Source organism: Vulpes lagopus, chromosome 8, assembly GCF_018345385.1.
Source record: "Vulpes lagopus strain Blue_001 chromosome 8, ASM1834538v1, whole genome shotgun sequence".
Taxonomy (NCBI): Eukaryota; Metazoa; Chordata; class Mammalia; order Carnivora; family Canidae; genus Vulpes; species Vulpes lagopus.
Window position 1 is genome coordinate 45,968,861 of NC_054831.1, and position 22,266 is coordinate 45,991,126.

The 22,266-nt window shown below is 32.4% G+C and overlaps 1 protein-coding gene across 9 annotated transcripts in view; it reads left to right on the forward strand.

Moving 5' to 3' along the window:
- NBEA (neurobeachin) overlaps positions 1–22,266 on the forward strand; it is a 664,605-nt gene that overhangs the window by 235,513 nt on the left and 406,826 nt on the right. For 8 of the 9 annotated variants that reach the window (XM_041767622.1, XM_041767623.1, XM_041767626.1 and 5 more), the window contains 2 exons: positions 8,206–8,360; positions 10,586–10,712. In XM_041767622.1, the coding sequence (XP_041623556.1) occupies positions 8,206–8,360; positions 10,586–10,712 (282 nt within the window). The remainder of the gene's footprint in view (positions 1–8,205; positions 8,361–10,585; positions 10,713–22,266) is intronic. The other variant, XM_041767624.1, reaches the window with a different exon arrangement.

The window sequence follows — 22,266 nt, forward strand, 5'->3', positions numbered from 1 at the left end:
TGTAACTAAATCATACTTCCTAATAATAATATTGTGCAATCCCAATGGAGATCACCTGGGATTTTACTTTTGTTAGCCACCAGTTTGTTGATTTTATTGCAGACATGCTAACCATGTATTCTTTATACTCATTTCATACTGTAAATTTGAAAATAGCTTCCTAAAACAACTGATGTAATTTGATGCTAACTTATGTTCCACATAGGATGTTTTTCCCTACTTGGGATGGAGCGTTTATGAATTTCAGTTGTGAAATTTATAATATTATCTTCTTTAGGTAGATTACAACATCAAATTTTAGAAACATTTAGACTTAACCTAAAATAAAACTTTTTTTCAGTATTGTTTTATCATGTTGTAATATTAAATATAAATATTCTTATTCACATGTCTGGAAAGTGCTGATTCTTTTTCTTTCATTTCTTTCAGTCATCATCTGTGCAGATTTACGTATATGTCTAATTACATTGAGTGGCTCTAACAAATGTATGTTTATGAATTGTAAAGCACTGAAAATGCTAGAGATTTTCTAATACTGGTCTATAGTGAGAAAGCACTATGTATATAGAGGACATACGGTTATGAAATAACTTTATCATTGTTTTATTTCTAACAGAAGCATTTAATAATCTCATCATAGAACACATAAACCAAGTTGCAAGGTTCCCCAACAATGCAGTCTCTTTTGATAGATTTAAATATAGATCTGTAGTTTATAAAATATTCTAGCCAAGCTGTATTTTTTTATATATATTAGTATCTGTATAGCTTTTAGGTCAGGGTAGTACTTTTCTCTAACATCACCAATTAAGTTTTATCCTATATTTTATGTTAAGATTGTAGTCTTGTATATCCACATGATTGTAATCTTTGGAGAATTTGATACATATTTGTGATTTATGTCAGTTTTAATTCCCCAGGGATTTCTAAGATATCTGCCCCCCCACACACCTTAGTTTGGACAAAAGAAAAAAAAAACGGGGACAGTATGTTTCCTCGTACATTTTAATATTTACTATATTTTAGAAAATTCTTTTATGTCTGAGATATCACAAAGTTCACAATTGTGTTGTTTCTCTGGCTAACAGATATTGATCTTGCATAATTTATATTTCATCCCTTTTGGTTTTTACAATCCCACTTATGTTTAAACTACTGGTTTAATAAGTTCAGGCAGACTAGTTTGTATATTTTCCCCCTCAAACTTTTAATTTCCGTGCTTTCAAGTGTTTTATTCTCTGAGTAAGAAAATCTCTAAAATAGAAATTTTAAGTATCATAGGACTAAAAAAGCAATAATAGATAGCCTTCATATTATTAAAGTCTAAGATGAGACTATTTTCTCTCTAGCTTTTTAATATTAACACTTTTAACATTAGTAGTAAAGATGACAATTTAGGGAAAATAATAAATGTTTGATAGAGATTATGGGATCTTCCTACACTGATTTAAGAGTATAAAAAAGTATAATTACTGCTGAGGACTTAATCTCTTTTCCTTTCGTTTTCTAATTTTTTTTGAAGTGTTTTACTTGTATCACTTAAAGGATGAACAAGTAATTGTAAACCAGATTGACTTAAAGTCTGCCAACCTTTACATTTCAAAGCTTCTGTGATGTATAGCCATTGAAATTCCAGCTTTTATTATGCTCCAGGAGTCCTGGGTGTACTAGTTTAAGGCCAGTTGCCAGAAGATTCAGTTTTGACTGAGCCTGGTGGTATCCTAATGTCCCCAATGTTCCCTTTGTCTCTCCTGGCATTTACACAGACATTTCAGTGAGCTGAAAAAAGTATCTGTCTTAAAAAATGGATTAATGAAATAATTATTTCTTACATATATTTTTTCTTTAGTATTCTAAATATTTTATGTAGAGACATACAGAACATGAAAATGTCAGCAGTAACCTTGTGATTTTTGATGAGCTGCAATAAATTGTAATATCACCCTAAAATCAGTAACAAATTGTTTTTTTTCCTAAGCTTCGATTTTTTTCCTTTCAAGATAAATGTTTAGCATTTTATAAGCCTTGTTAGGGAAAAATGTTCATCTGGAAATTAGAAGAACTGGATATTAATAATGGATCTCTTTGTAATTAGTTGTGTGATGTATAACTTTTATTCTCTTTGGCTCTCTGGGACTCAGTTTCTCAGCATATAACAATGCATTATTTCTTAAAGGTCCTATAAAAATAAAAATGAAATGGTCTTGTAATTAGTCTCAAAAAAGTAGCAGGTAGCTATTCTTGAAGTTGGTTAAAAGACCTGAATCACAGGAAAGATAGGACATGTCTATTCCCAAAGCTATCACCTCACTTTAGGCCTTCAGTATCTTTCAAGTGGATTCCTTCTCCTATTCCCTAACTGGCCTCACTATTTCCAGGTCCCTCCCACTGACACAAGTGTATCTTCTGCATTTATGCCAAAGTAATTTTTCTTAAATGCAAAACTGAAAAAATTCTGAAATGATTTTTGATTACAAAATAAAAGATGAATTTCTTAGTTTGGAATGTCCTCACTTTTACCAGTCATAACGATGTATTTGCAGTTCCTTTAGTCTACTGTTTTTTTCCTCTCTTTGCCTCACTAAGGTTTTACTATTGAACTTTTCTCCTCTTGGCCAATCCTTTTTGTGCTACTTTTAGATTCAGCTCACTGTTCTCAGATAATGCACATCCTGTGCATAATTCTGATCAGAGCAAGTATTAAAATATATTGTACAGTTGATTTCTTGGTTTCTTGTATTTCCTTCAAGTATCTCTAAGACATGGATTATATCTTACTTTCTTTTTATTCCTCAAACTTGTCAGTGAAGTTGTATTCTTTTAAACTGTTAGTGCTCAATAAGTGTTACAGAAAAGATGGAGCAGAAAGAAGGGACTCTTTCTGGGTACCACAAATGATTATGAAACTTGCCTTGATGAGTCACTATTGAAAAACCCTTATCTTCACTATCTTACTTTATATATAGGCCAAATCTTGAGGTATACAGATAAAGTAGGAACCTATTTATAAAATTCATAGAACTAACTAATGGACACCCCAAGACTCTGTACTTGAACCACTTCTTCTATCCATTTGCACACACTTCTTTGGTGATTTCATCAACTTTCCTGGAATTAAATAGCATATATGCTGATGATTCCTAAATTTATGTCCCTAGTCCTAGTCCTCTCTTCTCAACTAGAGACTTATCTATCCAATTGCTTATTCAGCATCACTGTTTGAATGATTAACAACTGCTCCAGCCATATTTGTCTGCCCTTCATGTTGCTTAAGGCAAAAATCTTTACATCATCTTTGACTTTTCTCTCACACCCACATAAAATCTGCAAATCATGTCTTGTGCCTTCTTAATATAGTCAAAATTTGACCTACTTTTCACCACTTTCATTTTGCCATTCTGCTCCAAACTACATATCTTGCTTGGCTTATTACAGTAACTCCTAACTAGTCTTTCCCTACTTTCCCTTTAAGAAACTTAATACAACAGCCAGAATGGTCCTACTTACCTTAAGATCATATTTTTCCCTTCTTCTTAAGCTTTTAATTGCTTTTGATCCCACTATAAGGAAAAGCCAATGTCTTTACAATGGACTCTAAGGACTTACAATCTGGACCCCTTTTACTCCTCTGATTTCTCTTCTCATAAGTCTCTAGACTCACGCTAGCCTTCTTCCAGGTCTCACTGCCTGTGACACTCTTATACTCTTCCCTGGATATCTTTATAGTTTGCTCTTTCACCTTCCAGTGTTTCCTCAAATACTACTTTTTTAAGCGAGTCTTCTCTTTAGCTACTGTCATTATTCCTATCTGTATTTTATTTTTCTCATGGCACTTTCCATCTCATATACTATTTTTACTCACTCATGTTATTGTATCTTCTTCTGTCTATCCATATTGGAATGTAAGTTCCATGACGGCAGGGATTTTGTCTTTTCTATGTATATGTCAGAATTTAGAACCACCTCTTGCCCTCTTGCATATCAATGTGCTCAATAAATATTTGTTGAATATGTGAATGAATGAATCATAGATTACACCCTAAATCTCTGGTTTTGAGATAGGATAAATTCAATGGTGGAAAAATTTACCCTTATACATATATATCACTCAATGTATTATAAAACAATACTCAATGGAACATTTTGTTGTAGTGAGTTATACTGAATAATTTCTTGGCTTGTGCTGTTTTATTGATAGCTTTTACAACCTTAGAGTATGTGTGAGTTTTATGTAGTATAGAGGAATCATCTACTTCTTTATAGTTTGTAGTCTTAAGGTATGGAACAAAATTCCCACAGAATTTTGAAATTGTGTGGGATAACGTGGAAAGAATATTCTTGAGATGGAAAAATGCAATTGCTGAAGTGTGTGTAGTATAGAGGATTCTATGTACGCATCTGTATGAATAGCAGATTTGGAAGGAGAGTGGAATATCTTAGTAGTTTATATGGTAGCTCTTAACTTTTTTGTTGGCTGTGTTTTTGAAATCCAGATAATTATTTGCTCACCCTAAAAAAAGTGTATGTGTCAGAATTTTATGTATATTTAAGGGGATTTATGGACTTGAAATAGGTACCCACAGTAGTTATGTAGACTACTAGGTAAGCCTTTTGGTACAGATGGAATAGTCTACCAAGTAGAACATCCTGAGTAACAGTCTGATAGAAGATTTTGTAAGAGTTGAAAATTTCAATTTTCATGTGTAAGTAATTGTAAATATATAATAACGTTCTAAAAGATAACAAATATGTTATCAACACATATTGATAAATGTAAACTTGCAAATTATCTGTAAGGTAAATTGTTTGGACAGAGTGGTTTGATGTGTTAGGGAATTGGCAGTGTTGAAGAAATGATATTAAGGACAAGAATGTACAGTACTCTGATTTTAGCAAACTATCTGACCATTATAATCAAAGGAGAAATAGTAGGCTGCATAAAGTTATAGGCTGAGAAAGAATCTGAGAAATCAGTCAAATCCAGCTTCCTACCTCTCTGAACACAACCCTGATGATGTGACCCTCCCAGTCATTTGAACACATCAGTAGTTGGAAACTGGAACTCATAAAGTTACTAGATTCTTCCTCCTGTTGGTTTTTTTTTTTTTCCCTCCTGTTGGTTTTAATTTGATAGATTTATCAGAGTTTCAATCTTCTTTCCTTTTCCTATACCTTCAGATTTTTAAAAATTTATTACTTTTTTTTTACACTTTTCACTATAATTTTCTAGTCTCTCAGCCTTCTCTCACATGACTTGTTCTCCAGATCTACTGTCATCCTAACTCTTCTTTCTTGGACATGATGCTGTTTGTCATTATTCTTGAAATATGATGCCTACAACAGCACACAAGATTTTGTTAATGAGGTCTGACAATCACAAAGAGTATGAGAACTGTTGCTCCCTCAAACTGCATACTGTTGTTGATGTAGACCCAGATTGCATCAGCACTTTGGGGAGCCATAGCAATCCTAACAATTGATAAAATGTATTGATCATTTACGATATTCCAGGCAAAGTGCTAAACGTTATATATGCATTATATCCTTTTATCTTTTTGACAGTCTTACAAGTTGCAAACTATTACAAGTCTCATTTTAAGAGGAAAATGGACCTTAGAGAGGTTTACTTGCCTAATACCACCCAGCCAGTAATTGTGGGAGGTAGAATTCTCAGATCTGTCATTGTAAACTGGATTTTTAGCCACTGTGCTACTATATTTAAATGCCATGTTGCACTACCAGATTCTGTTGATTGAGTCGGCTGTCAATGAAATGTCTGGAGGCTTTCACATTAATTGCTATTGAACCAGATATTTTCAGTTATTTAGTAGATTGGTATTTAATGTTGTTTGTCTTTATTTACAAGCTGTCATTAGAGGTTGTTGAGATTAATTTTTTTCACTCATTCATATAACTAATTTTTCATAACATATGCTGCACAATTTCAGCACTTGACAAGATGCCTATAGTAGTCTATTAACAGAGTTTTTGCCCAAAGTTAGTAAGGACCTATTAATCAGGAATTTTTGGTGATAGTTTTCCTGCAATCTACAAATCTGTCTCACAGCACTATAAACCAGTCTCTGTTTCTTACTTTATCCACAGGGATTTTAATGAGCTGTAGGAAGAAAGTATTATCGTTCATTTACTAATGATTTTTTTTCAAATTGAGAGTTAATAATTGTTTTCTTTCTGGATAGCCAGTGAAATAGTGTATCTAAGGTTAGTTTAGAAGTTTAGAGAAAGTTTTGATGATAAACGCAAAATACTAGTTCATTTTTTTTCAATTGATAGTATAACCAGATAACATATAATGTAGGCAGAGAATGATTTCATTTTACACAGTGGTGATAATCATTAACATTTATAAGATAACTTATACTTTAAGATCCTTTTAAAAACAATCTCATTTAATTTCCCCATTTATATGTAAAGTATGTAGCATTCATCTTGCAATTTTTGAAATGAAAAACTGAAATTTAGGATCACACAACTTAAGGGATTCCTGGGTGGCTCAGTGGTTGAGTGCCTTTGGCGCAGGTGGTGATCCTGGGGTTCTGGAATCGAGTTCTGCAGCAGGGGGTCTGCTTCTCCCTCTGCCTCTCTCTCGGTCTCTCATGAATAAATAAATAAAATCTAAAAAAAAAAAAAAAAGGTCACACAACTTGAGAATGATTTAGGTCTCGAGACTTAGTTTTCTAGTTCTATATCCTATATTCTTTCCATAATGTCACACTGCTTCTCAATGTATTAAATGAAAGCATTGGATGAGGAAAGGCCAGTGAAGGGGTTGAAAGCATAAAGTGTGCTTTTGGTAATTAAATAAATAGTTGAGAGTTCAAGGTTGAATCTAATGAATTAGATTCCACCTATAAAGAAAAAAGAAGAAAATATCCAGAAAGAGATAATGAAGAAATTTTCTGACACAAGTAAAATTATTTAAGATCGTAATATATTTGGTCACAAAAAAGTTTTAAATACTCCTAAAATTGAGAGTAATAATTCTTATAAATTTAGATTTTTGACATTGAAGAAATTGGTGTTATTTGGGATGTTTAAGCTATAGACTTACTTGAGAATGAATCACTAATATAATTTTCTTTAAAGCTTTTTAATGGGACAATTAAATTTTTTGTGTGTCTAGGCACATTTAAAAGTACTAGTTTAGATTGAAGAGTTTTGTACTGTCAGTCATTAGCTTTCAAGCATTAAATTTGAGCTTATAGCATCTCATATGTCTACTTTCTAGATGAAAAAATTCAATACTGGTTGAGTAACACTGGTAAATATTTTTTCTATGAAGTTGCAGTGTGTAAACTTTAAGAATGAAGCTTCACTACTTGGAAATGAAGATATTTATTATACTAATAAATAGTTTATCTCTTAAAATCATATTTATTATTTAAGGTTAACACAATGCCAAATTCAGAAAATTTTTTTGTGAAATTTATCTAAATATATTAAAGTAACTTAGGAAATCCCTTTGTTCAAAATGTCAACGTGTATATGTTCATGTATTTACAGGTAAATGATACTCATGTAACAGCTACTATGTATGTGACTTGATTATCAATTTCCTTGATATCAAAGAAATACTACAAATAAAATTAAAGATTCAGAAAAAAAAAAGGATAAAAAATGTCAGGGCTTGAAAGCTAAATAATCTTTAACTGAGTATCCAGTGTATCAAACAACTAAACTATTCCCAGAAAAATAAAGTATAAACTTACTTATGCCATTAGATGTTGCTCAGTATTCCCTGATTAATTTTTAGCTTTACTATGAAGAAGCTTCAGAATCTGACTTTTGGAATGGTTTTTATGACAGTTTTACACATGGAGAATATAATATGGATAAGAAGGACATTTTATGCATATTTTGCAAAAACTATGCAGATGCAAAATATTCTAACTTGAGCATACATTTTCCCAGTTTTTCCAGATTCATATAGCCCACCAGCCATCTTAAGAAAGTTCTGTATACTCCAGATCCTACATAAACCTTTGCTAAGTGAATTAAAGTCAACACACTTCACAATATATCCTGATGTCCATATCCTTTTCACCAATGAAATTGGGCTCAGAAGTTAAAAAAAAAAAAAAAAAGGAAGAAAGATAATTGAATGTTGACTGTATATGTCACAGCAGAGTTGGATTTCATCTTAAACCTTGTGTTTGTCACTTTTCCTCATTTCTTACTCTTCAGGAGTGTCGTGGTACCTGTTAAGAAGCCACCTCCAGGTAGTTTGGCTGTAACCACTGTGGGAGCCACTGCTGCTGGAAGTGGGCTGGCAACAGGCAGTACCTCTAATATATTTGCTGCTACTGGAGCTACACCAAAAAGTATGATAAATACAACAGGTATTGTCCTTATATATTTTTGTGATACCTCATCTTTTTCTTTCTGTTTTCTATATCTCCATTTTTCTGCTTATTTGATCTTAAAAAAATAAAATGCCCTGATCATTTAAGATTATCATAACCTTTAAGAAGGTTCTATTTTATGTTACTACCTTTCAGAATTTGTCTGTACTTCTAAGACGTATTTTTTTAATGGTCATTTTAGAGGACACTATTGGTTTTTGTTTTGAGTCTTCTCAAAACAGTGCTATTTACTTTCAGAGTTAAATAAAATTGCTGAAAGGTATTTGGGGAGCAAAACCAAAAGATAATTTAAACACTGCAGTTTGATATATAAAAATCAATAAGTTGTATCAAGAATATCATTAAATACGTTAGTGAGTGTAAATAGATTTAGTGATGTTTACTGGCTGAACCCTAATATATCTTTTTATGAAATCCTCTAAGGAAAAACAGAGCTCCCTTAAGAGCCTCAACTTAACGGGGAAAAAATGCATGTGAATAAGAAACATTATTTGACATTGAATTACTTTATGTACATAGATTGCAGTGGTATCCATATCCAGTTCATTGTCCAACATTTTCCTAATGATTCTAGGAACAAAAAATTCCAAATCACTACAAATTTTTAAAGCCTGCCTAAAATAACCTTTATTTTTGTAAATTTCCAGAAATGTTCCTGTTGATTATTAGCTAAATAAATCCTTACCCAAATCTTTGTGATTCCATTTTAGGTATTTATACAACGCAAGATGATCCCTGACTTTTCTTCCCTGACTATAGTAGCCTTCTCTTCTCCAAACTGTATAGCTTTGAACTTTACCATCTATTATCATTACTTAGAATCTTCCCATTTTTATTAATTTCATAGCTCTTCTATGTTCTTTCTGTATCTATCTTGTTTATCATACCACCTGAGTCTGACATACCATGAAAACACACTTATGGGGTTGTAGTAAGTAGAATATACTCTATCAAGCATATTTATATTAGCAAATAAACATTATCAATGGCATTGTGTTAAAGAACATAACATCTTTGGTTTATCTATATTATAAATAAATATATCCAACCTGTCTGAAGATTTTAAAGTTTTTCTACACAGTTTATAATCTTATTTTTTATATTCATTCTGTTTATAGAAATAGGAAGAAAAATACTTTTCTTTTACCAAAATATATATATGTTAAGATTTTTCAAATATGTCAGTGTAGTAAAAGATATCTGCATTTAGTGTCTATTGAATAATTCCTTATTTTTAAAAGATAGGTTAAAGGAAAATAAAATTACCTCATTACCTCTTTTTTATCTTTATATGAAACAAGTTATAACATTTTCTTATAATTTCTATTTTATGAATAGATATAGGAAGTGATCATAGCAAGGAGCCTAGAGATAGTATAAATTATATAATTTTACAGTGGAAAATAAAATGTAATTAAACATCCTTCTCAGAAATATATACAAACACACACACACACACAACATACATTTTATATGCCAACACCTAAACTGGGCCTATTGTCCAGTTTAGATTTTGGCAAGTAGATGCTATGTAAGTGTTGCAGCAGAAATCCCAGTAAGCAATTCAGTTTTATGTGATGTAGTGTGAGATAAGATAATATTCAGGAACACTAGATGTCCCTCAACTCCACAGCTCTTTAATATACTTACATGGTGTATTCTAGAAAAGTCTGTTCCAAAGTGGCATCTTCATATCGTTGAGGAGAACTCATTATTTTAAAATCAGGTACAATTATATTCATTATAGCCCTCCTTAAAACCATCATTTTATCAAAATAAACATTGATGCTCTAGTGCCACAAATTTATGCTCAATTTATTGTGAATTGTATCTTAAGTAGTGAAAACTAAAAATATTACAATATAGCAATAAAAACATAAATTTTTCACATCTAAATTTGAATTGTCTTGTCAGCCTCATTTTAGCTAAAATTATTTTCATTTCTTGATATCTTTTATTTATACCCCATTTGTGTTACGTAGTTGTTAGATTAATGTAAGTAAGTCAACTAGATTTTAATGCAACAACTATTATTTATAATTATAAAGAGTTATTAGTGTACTAATGGCCAAATGATTTTTTTAATTGATGAATTCTGTTTGAAATTCATATGAGTAAATCTTCAAATCAGATAGTAATATAATAAAAATTATTTTAAGTAAGTTTATGTTTAAGGCTAAAAATTATTATTTTGGGAACAGGTGCCGTGGATTCAGGGTCCTCCTCATCTTCCTCCTCTTCTAGTTTTGTGAATGGTGCTACCAGCAAAAACCTTCCAGCTGTACAAACTGTTGCTCCAATGCCAGAAGACTCGGCTGAAAACATGAGGTATACATAACTATTTGTTTATACTCATTCTACAACTCTACCCTCAAGCATTAAAATACATTAAAATTAATAATTGTATTAATACAATTAAATACATTAAAATACATTTAAATACAAAAGTATAGTTAAGAATTCTTGAGAATGGTTAATTATGAATTTTGTGATGACATTTCATAATTGTATTGTCCTGATATTTTTAAAAACCACCTACTTTGGATCCCTGGGTGGCGCAGCGGTTTGGCGCCTGCCTTTGGCCCAGGGCGCGATCCTGGAGAACCGGGATCGAATCCCACGTCGGGCTCCCGGTGCATGGAGCCTGCTTCTCCCTCTGCCTGTGTCTCTGCCTCTCTCTCTCTCTGTGACTATCATAAATAAATAAAAAAATTAAAAAAAATATTTAAAAACCACCTGCTTTATTTCAGAGCCTAAACAGAGATGGTGAGTGGTTTTCAGACTCTGGTGAATTTGTAATCTATTGTCATATGGCATATTACTATTTCCAATAAAGTAAAAATGTGCACAAATGGTAACATGAAAACATTGTGCATCTTTGTGGTAGAGATGAAAAATTTATAATATAGACAATCTGCAAAGTTATATGTAATACATATGTAATTGAAACTTGAGTAAACAGACATCTTTTTTATCGTGCTTAATGGATAAAAATTTATAGTAGCACATTACAAAGCATTCCTAGAAGAGACTAGTCCACACACTCTTAGAGTTAAATTGTACACATGCAGGTGTGGGTGTGTGTGTTCACATTTTAAATTCAAGAATTACACAAATACAGTTTAAAAGCTCAGTGAAACAGTGAAGACATGATACCATCACCCAAGTCAAAAAATAGAATATCCCAAGTACCCCAGAAGCCCCCAGCTTGTGTTCCTTTTCCTGTCAATAACCTTGCTCCTCTTCAGATTCATAAACTTGACTTTTAATGAGGTTAGCTTTGTCTTTTTTGAATTTTATGTAAATGGAATTGCATAGTATGTGTTCTTTTGTCTGTAGTGTCTTTTGTTCACCTTGTTTATGAAAAACATCCATGTTGTATATAGTAATAGTTTACTTATTTTTATTCCATTTTTATTCCTTTGTGGGTGGATACTATAGTTTATTACTCTATTTTGCTGATGATGGACATTTGGAATTTTCTAGATTTAGACTGTTACACATGTTGCTTTTTATATAGTGATGCTGCTTGTACATTACTCTTGGGTGTACCACATATATATTTGCACTCATATCTGCTGATTGATTTGATTGTGCACGTTCAATTTTATTAGATAATGCCAAATAGTTTTCCAAAGTGGTCATGAAAGTTTACTAACTTACCAGCAGCATATGAAAGTTCCTGTTTCTTCATATCTTTAATATTAGTACTTAATAATGTCACTCTTACATTTTAGCCATTTTGGTGGAAGTATTTTATTGTCTTTATAGTTTGCATTTTCCTTGTGATTAATGGCATTGAGTAACTTCTTACATATTTATAGGTCTTTTCATTTCATTCTTTTGTGATTTGCCTGTTGAAATCTCTTGCCCATTATTAAAAATTGAATTGTTTTTCTTCTTATTCATTTGTAAGGTTTTTTATGCATTTGAAAATGATCCCTTTGAAGATTATATGTTATATCTATATATCTATATCTATATCTATATCTTTAATTCTGTGACTTTTCGATTCATTTATGTTATCTGTTTTGGTCCATAGAAGTTGTTTTGGTCCACTTAAACTCAGTTTGTTGTCTGTGTTAGTGCTTTCTCTGTGGTAGATGAAATCTTTGCCTAATTTTCCCTGCCTTATGTTCTGGCTGCTTTATTATCTTTTATATTTGTATGTATAGTCTATCCAGAATTGAGTTTTGTGAATTTAATGAAGTAGGAGTAATGTGGGTGTCAGGATGACTCAGCATTCTTTATTTGAAGAACTCTTACTTTCTCCCATGATCTGCCACTTCGTCACAAATCAAGTGCCCCTAACTGCTGGATTCTGGTTTGCCAGTCTGTTCTGCCCCATTTCCCTGCCTGTATGTGTATCCTTGTGGCATACTGTCATAATTAGTTGTAAGTTTAATAAAGATCTGGATCTGGTTGATTAAGATCTTTCCACCTTGTCCTTTTCTTTTTCAAGTAAGTCTGAGGTATTCTTGATACTTAGCATTCTATTTAAATTTCAGAATCAGTTTGTCAATTATCCATCTTAAAAAAAATCTTTCTTTTTTTTTTAATTTTTTTTTATTTACTTATGATAGTGACAGAGAGAGAGAGGCAGAGACACAGGCAGAGGGAGAAGCAGGCTCCATGCACCGGGAGCCCGATGTGGGATTCGATCCAGGGTCTCCAGGATCGCGCCCTGGGCCAAAGGCAGGCGCCAAACCGCTGCGCCACCCAGGGATCCCCCCATCTTAAAAAAAATCTTGATGGAGTTTTGGTTAAGAATGGAATTCATAGATCTGTTGCAACTATAGATATTCAATATTGAAATTTTCAAACAATAAGCATCATATATTCCTTTCATTTCTTTGTTTTTTAAAATAATTTTCCTAGTAACAATATTTAGTTTTCTAGGTAGAAGGCTTACATATTCCTATTTCATTTATCCTTAGGATTTTAATAGTTTGTATTTGTATCTTATTCCTCTAGTTTTCAAATCAATATTGAGGCCATTTGTTTATGTTGTTTCAACTCAATAAAAATATTCATTTTGATTGTATATTTTTTTAAGATTTTATTTATTTATTCATGAAAGACAGAGAGAGAAAGAGAGAGAATCAGAGACACAGGCAGAAGGAGAAGCAGACACCATGCAGGAAGCCCGATGTGGGACTCAGTCCTGGGTCTCCAGGACCACAACCTGGGCCGAAGGCGACACTGAGCCACTGAGCCACCCAGGCTGCCCTGATTGTACATTTTAATGAGTTTTGATCAGTTTAGATACCTATATAACCACCTATCACTCTAGAAAGTTTCCTTTTCCTCTATAACCACCTATCACCCTAGAAAGTTTCCTTTTCCTCCATATGTAATTAATCCATCTTTGCCTCAGGCAAACACTTATGTACTTTTTAATATTATAACTTAAATTTGACTCTTCTAGGGCTTCATAAATATGGAATCATATAGAATATACTTTTTTGTGTCTATCTTCTTTTACTCCCAGCTTTTAAGTTTCTGAGATTCATCCATGTCTTTTTGTTTACTTTTGTGGACATTTGAGTACATCTTGTCTTGGACATACATTCTTGGATAAATAACTTAGAGTAAAATTGCTGGTTGTATAGTAAGTATACACTTATCCATATAAGAAACTGCTATTTTGTAAAGTGGTTGTATCATATTATATTCCTGTCAACAGTACGTAAAAGTACTACTCTGTTCTCCATTCTTGTCAACCCTGGTATTGTTAATCTTTTTAATTTAAGACTCTGTAGTCGCTGGGTAAGCATCTCATTTGGTTTTATTTTCTATTTCCTAATGATTAATGATGAGAAGGTTTTTTAAATAAATAACTCAATCATTATAATACTGTCTATAGTTTCTTTATTATTTTCTTTTTCTTTAATATTTCAATTTTTTTATTTATTTATGATAGTCACACAGAAAGAGAGAGAGAGAGAGAGGCGGAGACACAGGCAGAGGGAGAAGCAGGCTCCATGCACCGGGAGCCTGACGTGGGATTCGATCCTGGGTCTCTAGGATCGCGCCCTGGGCCAAAGGCAGGCGCCAAACCGCTGCGCCACCAAGGGATCCCCTCTTTACTATTTTCTATGTGTAAGAGTCATTTGTAGTTTTAGTTACATTTATCCTTGAGCGTTTGAGAATTCACCAATGAAGCCAAATATAAATGGAATTTTCTTTATGGGAAAGTTTTAAATTACAAATTAAGTTTCTTTAACTGGTAAGTGACTATTCAGATTTTTGTTCTTTGGGGAGTTTTTTTTTTTTTTTTTTTTTTGGCTCTTCTCCATCAGTTTTGGTCATTTGTGACTTCTAGGAATTTAGCCATCTTATCTAAATTGTTGGATTAATTGCCATAAAGTTTTTATTTTTTTTTCATTATATTAAAATATTTGTAGGAGGCGTGCCTGGGTGGCTCAGTGGTTGAGCATCTGCTTTCAGGCCAGGGCGTGATCCCAGGGTCCTGGGATTGAGTACTGCATTGGGCTCATCTAAGGGAGCCTGGTTCTCCCTCTTCTTATTCCTATGTCTCTGCTTCCCTCTCTCTGTGTCTCTCAGGAAAAAATTAAAATCTTTAAAAAAAGAATACTAGGAAAAAACATTAAAAAATAAAATAATAAAATAAAATATTTGTAGGATCTCAGGGCACCTGAATGGCTTAGTCTGTTAAGCATTTGTCTTCGGCTCAGGTCATGATCCCAGAGTCCAGGATCAAGCCCCACATCAAGCTCCCTACTCAGCGGGAAGTCTGCTTTTCCCTTTCTCTCTGTCCCCCCCTCAGCTCATGCGTTCTCTCTCTCTTCCTCACTCTCTCTCAAATAAATAAATAAAATTTTTAAAAATAAAATATTTGTAGGATTGCTAATGATGTTCTCTCTCTCATCTCAGATTTTGTTAATTTGTCTTTTCTCATTTTATTATTAGAATAATTATTGATTTTTCAATATTAGATTTTTTCCAGAAATCAGCTATTAGCTTCTTTTATTTATTTTTTTGTTTTCTATTACACTGAATTTTGCTCTTATTAATTCCTTTTCATTATTCAAGACTTACTTGCTTTTTTCTTTCTAGTTTTTTTCTCTTTCTAGATTCCTAATCTAAGTTTCCACTTAAACTATGGCCCATGAGCTAAATCTGCCTGTCACCAGTTTATATTAAAAATAAACTTGTATTGGTATATAGTCATATCATTTGTTTACAGATTGCTTGTGCTTGCTTTCACATTACAATGGCAGAATTAAGTTGTTACAACTTCTGTATAGTATTGCTTAAAATATTTAGTACCTTAGAGAAAGGTACTTACCTTTAGAGAAAACATTTGCTGACCCTTTGCTTAAATCATTGATTTTTGGTTTTTTCTTCTTTTCTAATAAAAGCTTTTAAAGCCACAACTTTCCCTAAAGGATTGTTTTATCTGTATTTCACAAATTTCATTATGCTGTTTTAACTTTCATTCAGTATTTTTTCAACATTTCCCTCCATTTTCTTCTTTGATTCATAGGTGTTTCAGAGGTGCATTTTGAAATTGACCTTTTCTCATTTTAACATAATGTTGTAAGATCCATCCAGCTTGTTCAGTAGGTTCTTCCATTTGTATTTCTTAGTAATATTCCATGGTATGTATATATGACAGTTCATTTAACCATTCACCCATTGTAGGCCATTTAGGTTTTTTCCAGTTTTTGGCTTTTATGAGAAAAGCTGCAATGAACATTTGTTTTTTGTAAACATAACTTTTCATTTCTCTGGAATATGTTCAAGAGTGAGATTCTTGAGCTGTATGCTAAGTACCTGACTTGTTTTATTTAAAAAAAACTTCTACCAACAATGCATACATAGTCCAGTTTCTATCGATTTTTACCCACTTTTGGTGTTGTCTTTTTTAAGTCATTCTGATAGGTATCAGTACGAGGCACTGATATCTCCTTGTGGTCCTAAATTGTCTTGTCATATTCCTAATGGATGATTCTGAACATCTTTTTGTATGTTTTTGTCATCAGTATTAAAATACCTCTTCATTGAAATAGCTGTTCATGTTTTTTGCCCATTTCATACTTGGATCACTTTCTTAATTTTAAGCCTTGAGAGTTCATTATATTTTCTAAATACCAGTCCTTTTTCAGAAATGTGCTTTGCAGTTGTTTTCTTCTAGACTGTGGACTCTTGTTTCATCCTTTTAATAGGCTCTTTGGCAGAAGAAAACTGCATTTTTGTTGTAGTCTAACTTACCATGTTGTCATGTCTAAGAATTCTTCCCCCCTCGGAGTCCTAAAGATTCTCTCATATGTTTTCCATTAAGTTCTATGGCTTCATAAACAGTTTCACTTTTAAGTCTGTGTCCCATCTTGAGCTAATTTTTGTATAAGGTATGAGATTTATATTGAGGTTTGTCTGCGATTATTCAGTTGCTCTAGCACTATTTATTCAAAAGGGTGTTCTTCCTCCTAAGGCATGCTTTTAAGGTATTTAAAGGTAAGTCTAGAGTTGTTTTTTTCCCTGGGCTGATTTTGTCACACTAAGAAATAGAGCTGGGATATCTCCTGAATGCTCAGTGTATATAATGAGGTCTTTACATCCTGGCCGGAAAGACTAGACACTTCTCAGACCTGTGTGAGAGATAGGAAACGTTTATGCTATAGCTTCTTCATAATTGTTCTTTCATCAGAATTTGTTCTATTTTAACCTTGAAAGCTTTCAGGTGTCACATACATAGATTGTTATTCAGTAAAAGTCTCTGATTATTGGAATCGTTTCTCTTTATAACTCTTTCCTTTTGGGTATTCTATCCTTCCAATTCTATTCACCTTGACCTGCCTGAACTATGGTTTTACTCTTGTCAACCCAAAATGGTTGCTGGATTCTGTATTTGCCTTAAAAGGGGAAATACCTCCATGCAAGAAACGTAAATAATGGTGAAAATCGTTTCATTTTTTTTCTTCCCTTGGGTTTTAGTCTTGTGCTATCTGTGTTGTCTGAAAATATTTGTTCTCTATATTTTGTACACTTTTCTAGTTAACATGGGAGGTAATTCTAAACCATCTTATTCTTTGAAAGTGAAAAATGGAATTTGATATTTTTGTAAGTTATTTCTTTCATAAATTTCAGTTTTTAATTGTATTGCTGTCATATACAGTCCATTTTGGTATATTGAACTAATATCCTAAAACTTTTAACTACTTATTCCTAATTATTTATCTATAACTCTTTCTAAGTAAATGTATGTACACAGTCATTTCATCTGAGAATATTGGCAGTTTTATCCTCTATTATAATCCTTAGCCTTTATTTGTTTTTCTTGTATTACATTACCACCTAATACCTCAAATGCAATTTTCTATAAAAATTCTATATAAAAACATTCTTTTCTTCATTTCAGATGGAAAGCTTTGAACATCATTAATTATGATGTTTCCTATCTATTTACTATAGATACTTTTATCAAATATAAGACATTCTTGTGTTTATAATTAACCAAGAGTTGCTATGATTAGGTTTATTGAATTCTATATTGTATTTTTTATTTAATTTTTTATGTACTCCTTTTTCTGCTAAATGTGGTCTATTACTTTGATATATTTTTAAATGCTACGCAAATTTTGAGTTCCTAGAAGAAATCATATATCTTATATAATTCTTTATTATCTCTTTATATATATTCTCTTTTTGTGTCCATCTCTCTCTGTCTCTAACTCTGAGTATTTTTTTAACCTTAGTCCACTTTACTAATTCTTTCTTTAGTTGTTTCTGATATTCTGTATTGTTAATATAAATTTTTTGGTTAAGTACTGGAATTTCCATTTTTTAATAGTTTTTCTCTTCTAATGGTCAATCCTGTCTATAATTTTCATGAGTATGTGAAATATAAGTACTTTAAAGTTTTTGTTTCACTATTTGGCTTCTGGACTATCTGGGTGATTTTGTGTTTCTCTTGGTATTTGATAATATTATTTTTCTCTACTTTAATGTCTTTTATTTTTATTCTAGTTTGAAGAATCTAGTACATTAAAGAATATAAATGTACAAAACGGTGGATTTTTCCAGAAAGAAATTACGTTTGCCTCTGGTAGGCACTATTAATTCTACATGACATAATGTAGTCAAGATTATAGTGCTACTCTTTTTCTAGTTTACCAGCATTCTAAGGTGTAGGTCTACAGTGTCCTAACTTGAGTTATATGAGTTTTTCTTAGCTCTCCTTGCCTTTGATGGGTCCTGAACATCAGTTTTTCCCCATAGGTTTGTTAAAAATTTTGTTCAACCGGTGGCTCATTGACTGCTTCTTCTAAACCATGCTTATATGAGAAAAATGGTGCAAATGCCAAAATCACCTCTTTTAGGATTTCTTCCTTTTAGAGATCATGATCAAATAATTGGTCCTTGTCTTAATGTTCTATTATCCTTAAAGAAGTATTTTTCTTTTGGTTTGGTTTTTATCTAGTTTTGTTCTCAACAGGATGATCAGTTGATTACTAACAGTAGAAATCCAGATTATGTTTGCATAGATTGTTTATTCTCCTTTGTTAAATTGAGTATAAACCTTAAAATGGCTTAGTTTATTTTTCTTTTTAACCACTGCATTCAGCTAGATTATATCATATCCATTCTGGCCCTTAATTACATCATGAACAAATTTGATTATGTTGTAATCTTCAAAGTATAAAAAAATTAGTTGAGTATAATGTAAATTCTAATATCACATCAAATAAAAACCTCTTCAGGGCAGCCCGGGTGGCTCAGAGGTTTAACGCCACCTTCAGCCCAGGGAGTGATCCTGGAGACCCTATCGTGGCCCGCGCGACAGGCTCCCTACACGGAGCCTGCTTCTCCCTCTGCCTGTGTCTCTGCCTCTTTCTCTCTCTCTATATCTATCATGAATAAATAAGTAAAATCTTTTAAAAAAATGTTAAATAAATAAATAAAAAATAAATAAATACAGACATCTTCAGCTCCTTCTTTCTGGCTCTCTTCACATTAGAGTTTTAGTGGCAGTTCTCTTTCCTATATTTTCCTTAGGCTTATCTATGATTTTATTTTTAAAGCAAGATTTTCTTAGTGTATCAGTGGACACAGCTTTTTTTTTTTTTTATCAGTTTGACAAACTATAATTGATGTTTCTATGTAATTTACATTTAATGTGACTACTATACGGTTGTGTTAATATTTATCAACTTGCTCACTGTTTTCTAAAAACTATTATTTTCCATCTGTTTTTTACTTTTTTTCTTCTTTCTATGCCTTATGTTGGATTGATGGAGTATTTTGTATCATTTCATTTTCTCTTCAATATTGGCTTATTTACTTATCTTTAAAACATTTTCAGAGTTGCCCAAGAGTTTACAATATAAATCTTTAAATTATTATAGTCTTTGATAGTATTATATTGTTTCATGTTAGTATAAGATTCTTATGGTTTACCCCTAATTACTCTTTCTCATCCTTTGTGTTAACGTTGTCATGTTTTACTTTCATATATCTTTTTAAGAAACAGCACATAGCTATTATTTTTTGCTCTGTATAGTTCATTACCTGTAAAGCAATTAAAAATAAATGAATTTTATATTTACTCTCAATTATCATTTCTAGCACTCTTAATTGTAGAAACAAAAGTTTATGTCAGATATTACATTCCTTATACTTGAAGAACATCTTTTAAAAGTTCTTATTAGGGATGCCTGGGTGGCTCAGTGTTTGAGCATCTGCCTTCAGCTCAGGGTGTGATCCCAAAGTTTGGGGATTGCGTCCTGCATCAGGCTCCCTGCAGGGAAACTGCTTCTCCCTTTGCCTGTGTCTCTGCCTCTCTCTCTCTGTATTTCTCATGAATAAATAAAATCTTTAAAAAAAAAAAAAAAAAGCTCTTGTAGTGCAAGTCAAATACATGAATTCTCTTAGTTTTTCTTTCTTTGGAAGAGTTATTTACCTTCATTTTTGAAAGATTTTGCATTTTGTTTTTTGGTTTTTTGGCTACGTATAAATTGTGGGCTAATATTTTTTGAAACGATTAAAATAGCCACTGTCCTCTGCCCTACCTACTTTCTAGTGAGAATGTCATTCTTTGCATAATGAATCTTTATGCTCTGATAGCCTTCTTCAAATTTTCTCTTTATATTTGTGTTTCAGTAGTTCATTATGTCACATATGGGTTATGAATTAATACTTATTTTCTGGTCTTCTTATATCCTTGGTTTGAGGAACTTTAATCATTTCGGGAGAATTCTTACTCATTATCTCTTAACGTACTTCGTCTGCCCTATTTTCTCTCTCTCCTTTTATTAGTTTTTTATTGCTAGCATGATAAATTGCCACACTTTTAGCAGCTTAAAACAATACTAATTTATTATGTCATGGTTCTATAGGCTAAAAGTCCAAAACAGGTCACACTGGGCAGCCCAGTGTTTGCAGGGCTACATTTCTTATTAGAAATTTTGTAAGTAAACAAGATTCTCTCAGATTGATGGCAGGATTCAATGCCAGGCAACTATAGAATGATGGTTCCATTTATTTGCTGGTTGTCATTCTGGGACTACCCTTAGCTTCTAGAGTCCTTTTTTTTAGTGCTTGCATGTGGCCCCTACATTCAGAACCAGTGACAATGTATCACATTCTCTTCACACTTGGGACTTCTCTGGCTTCCACTTCTGACATATCTTTTATGCCTTTCTGTTTGCTACACCTCTCTGACTCCATTGAGAGAATTTTCTGCTTTTTATATTATACTGAACCCACCTACATAATCCAGTATAATCTTCCTATGTTAGTGTTCAAAATGTGAATTTCATTTTTAGAGTCCCTTTTGCCATATAATATAACCTACTCACAAATTCCAGGGATGTGGTTTAGGCACATTTGAGCAGCCATTATTTGGCATATGACGTTTCTACTTCAGTGATTTTAATGACTTTTATATAAGATTTTTTGATACTCTTTCATAGTTCTTAATAAGGCTGGCTAATGGTTTATCTATCTTATTAATTCTTTCAAAGAACCAACTCCTGGTTTTGTTAATCTGTTCTACAATTCTTCTGGTCTCTATTTCATTGAGTTCCGCTAGAATCTTTAACAACTCTCTTCTGCTTGGTGTAGGTTTTGCTGTTCTTTCTCCAGTTCCTTTAGGTGCAAGGTTAGTTGTATATTTGAGTTTTTTTTTTTTTTTCAATTTGTTGAGGGATGCTTGTATTGCGATTCATTTCTCTCTCAGGATTGCTTTTGCTGTATCCCAAAGATTTTGAACGGTTGTTATCTTCATTCTTATCAGTTTCCATGAATCTTTTTAATTCTTCTCTAATGTCCTGGTTGACTCTTTCATCTTTTAACAGGATGCTCTTTAACCTCCACGTGTTTGAGTTTCTTCCAAATTTCCTCTTGTGATCGAGTTCAAGTTTCAAAGCATTATGGTCTGAAAATATGCAGGGGACAATCCCGATCTTTTGGTATCGGTTAAGACCTGATTTGTGACACAGTATGTAGCCTATTTTGGAGAAAATTCCAAGTGCACTTGAGAAGAATGTGTATTCAGTTGCGTTTGGATATAAAGTTCTGTAAATATCTGTGAAATCCATCTGGTCCAGTGTATCATTTAAAGCTCTTGTTTCTTTGGAGATGTTGTGCTGAGAAAATCTGTCATTTGCAGAAAGTGTTGTGTTGAAGTCTCCCAGTATTAGTGTATTATTATAAGTATGTCTTTACTTTGGTTATTAATTGATTGATATACTTGGTAGCTCCCACATTAGAGGCATAAATATTCATGATTGTTAAGTCCTCCTGTTGGATAGATCCTTTAAGTATGATGTAGTGTCCCTCTTCATCTCTTACTACAGTCTTTGGGATAAACTTTAATTTATCTGATATGAGGACTGCTACCCCTTCTTTCTTTTGA